Source organism: Callorhinchus milii, unplaced genomic scaffold (assembly GCF_018977255.1).
Source record: "Callorhinchus milii isolate IMCB2004 unplaced genomic scaffold, IMCB_Cmil_1.0 Scaffold11, whole genome shotgun sequence".
Taxonomy (NCBI): domain Eukaryota; kingdom Metazoa; phylum Chordata; class Chondrichthyes; order Chimaeriformes; family Callorhinchidae; genus Callorhinchus; species Callorhinchus milii.
Genome location: NW_024704752.1, coordinates 5,493,268 through 5,497,455, shown reverse-complemented (window position 1 = coordinate 5,497,455; position 4,188 = coordinate 5,493,268). Strand labels below are relative to the sequence as shown.

The 4,188-nt window shown below is 48.8% G+C and overlaps 1 protein-coding gene across 1 annotated transcript; it reads left to right on the top strand.

Annotated features, from left to right (window-relative positions):
• The first annotated feature begins 374 nt into the window (after positions 1 to 374).
• LOC103184484 (succinate receptor 1-like) lies at positions 375 to 3,799 on the top strand. The gene is made up of 2 exons (XM_007902498.2): positions 375 to 407; positions 2,786 to 3,799. The coding sequence occupies exons 1-2, from the start codon at positions 375 to 377 to the stop codon at positions 3,797 to 3,799; spliced, it is 1,047 nt and encodes a 348-aa protein (XP_007900689.2).
• Positions 3,800 to 4,188: the final 389 nt, after the last annotated feature.

The following is a 4,188-nucleotide window of genomic DNA, read 5'->3' as shown; positions in this document are numbered from 1 at the left end:
CAGGTGGATCTTAAGCAACCCGTGGAGCTATTTGAAAAGAGAAGTGAGTTTTTTATTCTTATATGTTATTATTATCTCCTTTAGGTCTACACTAAGCTGAGAACACAGCTCCCAGCAGTTGACCTGTGGGACTAATGTGTAAGTGTTAGCCAGGCAGCTGATAGAAATCAGCTTCTCATCCACCACAAGACTTCCTGGTTTATTCTGAGAAGAAACCGGATGTTTTTTAACCCAATCCTTGTGCTAGATCCTGTTGAGTTGGATCCCATATCTCATGCTCAGGCTGTTCAATGCACTGATCAGGCCCACCTGGAGAATTGCACACAGTACTGGTCACCTCAATTTAAGGTGCTAGAGTTTGTCTGGCTTGCGCCATGGTAGCGCTCTTGCTTCTGAATCAGAAGATTGTGAATTCAAGTGCACAGTTAGGTCTTGAACTCACACAGTCTAGGCTGATGCTTCAATGCAGCGCTGGGGATATGCTGCATTGCTGGAAGTGTTGTCCCTTAAACTGAGGTCCTGAGCCGTTAACCCAAGGTCCGATCTGCCTGTTCAGCTGGACATTAAAGATCCCATGGCACTATAATAATAATATTAATAATCCTTGCATTTGATATAGCGGCTTATCACGTCTTCAAGACGTGTCAAAGTGCTTCACAGGATAATAATAATAATAATAATCCTTGCATTTGATATAGCGCTTTTCACGTCGGGAGGACGTCCCAAAGCGCTTCACAGAACACACTGTAAAGTGAATTGACTGTATAGTTGTGGGCGAACGCGGCAGCCAATTGTGCACAGCAATGTCCCACAAACAGTCGTAGATTGAAAATGACCAATTTATTATTGTTTTTGGTTTTGGAGGGATTATTATTAGGCATGTGGAGTAAGGAAACTTGCCCAAGGTTTCGCCCTCTGCCTGGAATTGAACTCAGGTCTCTCACTTGCAAAGCGAGTGCTCTAACCACTGAGCTACAGGACTCCAAATACAGGATATACTGTAAAGTGAATTGACTGAACCGGCTGCACACAAAAAGTAGTCAATTTACTTTACAGTATAATCTGTGAAGCGCTTTGAGACATCTCGAAGAAGTGATGAAGCGCTATTTCAAATGCAAGGATTATCATTATTATTATTATCCTTGAGAGAGCCATTGCCTCCCAGCTTTGCTCTTCCTCTCCTCCCAATCCCTCCATAAGCCTCTCCATTCAGGTTTCCGTGCTGCCCACAGCACGGAAACTTCTTTGGTCAAGGTCACAAATGACATCCTCACCATGTGTGACCAGGGCTCCCTCTGCCTCCTCGTCCGCTCCTCCGCTTTTGACATTGTGGATTATTCAATCCTCCTCCACCGCCTCTCCTCCCACCTCAACCTCCAAGGTTCTGTCCTTGACTGGTTCAGGTCCTACCTTTCACACCGCCCCATTTCGTCTCAGCTAACGGCTTCTCCTCCAGCCCCTGCACCGTTTTATGCGGTGTTCCTCAGGGCTCTATTCTCGGTCCCCTCCTCTTCACCCTCTACATGCTCCCCCTTGGTGACATCATCCGCAGACATCGGGTAAATTTTCACATGTATGCGGATGACACCCAACTCTATCCCTCTGCCTCCACCCTCAACTCCAGGACTACTGGCGCCTTGACCGACTGCCTCTCTGACATCAAGTCCTGGACGAGGGACAACTTTCTCCAGCTGAACGTCAGCAAGACCGAGGCCAGTGCTTCTGCACATCAGGTGCTGGCAGCATCAGCCTCCACTGCTGCACACTCAACCTCACTAAGCCATTCAGTAACGCAGGTGTCTCATTTGATCCTGAACTGTCCTTTCTTCCCCACATCCGCGCCATGACTGGCACTGCCTACCACCATCTCCGCAACATTGACTGACTCCGCCACTGCCTCATCCTTCAGGCTGCCAAAGCTCTTACCCACGCATTCGTCACCTCAAGGCTCAATTATGGAAATTCCCTCCTCATCGGTCTTCCCAACTCTTCCTTTCACAAGCTGCAGATCATCCAAAACTCTGCAGCTCATGCACTCTCGCGCACCAGGCTTTATGATCCCATCACTCCCACCCTCGCCCGACTCCACTGGCTCCCCATCCCTCAGAGGATCAAATTCAAGATCCTCGTCCTCACTTTTAAGACCATCCATGGCCTTGCCCCCTCCTACCTCTCTGATCTGCTGACTCCCTACCAACCCGCCCGCTCCATCCGTTCAACGGGCTCCGGTTCCATGTCTCCCGCGGTGGCCAGGCTTTCAGCCTCTCTGCCCCCACACTCTGGAACTCCATCCCACAGTCCCTTCGCCTCGCTTCCTCTCTTGCCTCTTTCAAGGCCGGTCTCAAGACCCTCCTCTTTGATTGTGCCTTCGGTCGCCCTCCCACCTCTCTGCCTTCCCTCACCCCTACCACACCCCTGCCCCATGCATGGATCTTGACCTTTGACTGTCCAGCGCCTTGGGACATTCTCCCAATGCGAAAGGCGCTCTATAAATGTAATTTTGTTGTTGTTGTTGTATTATACAGCCTGTAGCTCAGTGGTTAGAGCACTCGCCTCACAGGTGAGAGACCAGGGCGAAACATTGTGTAAGTTTCCTTACTCCATATGCCTGATAATCTATCAAGAAAAAAATAATAATTTGGTTACTCAATCCACGATCACCTGACTCAGAGGCGAGAAAGCCGCCAACTGAGCCAGGCTGACAAGGATTAGATACAATGGTAAACACGAAGCTTGCTGTTACAATACATCCAGCATTCAGCCTGTATTTGCTTCAAATCTACAGAGTATCTGCCCCAAGATAAACGAAGACCTGGAGTGGGAGTACCTGCCGATCATGTACAGCATTGAGTTCTTCGTGGGGCTGATCGGAAACCTGACCGTCATCCTTGGCTACGTGTTTTGCCTGAAGGAGTGGAAGTGCAGCAACATCTATCTCTTCAACCTGTCCATCACCGACCTGGCATTCCTCTGCACCCTTCCCCTCCTCGTCAAACAGTACAACAACAACAGCCAATGGGAATTCAGTGACTTTCTGTGCAAGTTTAACCGCTTTCTTCTCAACAACAACATGTACCTCAGCATCCTCTTCCTCACCTGCATCAGTGTCGATCGCTACCTACTGGTCATGAACCCACTGAAGATGTACAAGTTTCAGAACAAACGGGGAGCCATGCTTGTGTGTTTCCTGCTGTACATGTCTGTCACCTTGGCTCTCGTACCAATGTTTGTCTTCATCGATCCCCAGGACATCACCCACGATGAGGAGAACATCACCGCCTGTGTGGACTTCGCCAGCTCAGGAAATGCCAACCGCAGCCTCATCTACAGCATGTGCCTGACCATCTTCTTCTTCATCTTACCTCAGTGCGTCATGATCTTCTCTGGCATCCAGACAGCCAGAGCCTTGAAGAAGATGAGCAAACAGCATCGTAGGAACATCTCCCTGGAGAAGCCCCTCAACCTGGTCATCCTGGCTGTGACCTCCTTTACCATGTTCTTCACTCCTTACCACATCATGAGGAATATCCGCATTGTCTCTCGGATGAAGAGCCTGGGCTTCACAAGCTGCACCAAGTCCTATATAAAGGCTGGATACACAGTCACCCAGCCCATAGCTTACCTCAACGCTGCCACCAACACCATCTTCTATTTCCTCCTGGGAGATAAGTTCAGGGAGACACTGATGAGCAGCATCAAGTCACTATTCCACCGAGTATTCCCATGTTATGGAAGACGGGTTTCCATAGTTTCTTGCTCGCCGGAAGGTCCTGCCAAGACATATACCACAATCGTGTGACAAACGGGGTGGGATGCGACAATTAACACCGGTGATTGTTAGCACGGTGCCAAAACTAGCGCCATCCAACCAGTAATAAACAAGATTAACAATAATCTTTGTACTTCATACAGCGGCTTTCATTGTCAGCAAGATGTCTCAAAGCGCTTCAAAGGATTTATTGTAAAATGTAGCGATTGTGTATTTTGTAGGCAAATGCAGCAGCAAATTTGCACACAGCAATGTCCCACAAACAACCGTGGAGTGAGTGACCAATTTTATTTGGGCGCTTGTTGGCTAGGAAACCGGGAGAAATAAACTCCCTTCTCTTTTTGAATAGTGCCAGGGGATCTTTCCCGTCCACCTGAACAGGCAGATGGTGCCTTGGTTTAACATCTCATCCGGAGTCG

What these genes read in the sequence shown, in the direction of transcription:
- LOC103184484 (XM_007902498.2), top strand. Translation starts at nt 375, where the DNA reads ATGGTAGCGCTCTTGCTTCTGAATCAGAAGATT. An exon ending in TGCTTCTGAATCAGAAGATT is followed by an intron (nt 408 to 2,785) that starts GTGAATTCAAGT and finishes TCAAATCTACAG; the next exon opens with AGTATCTGCCCCAAGATAAA.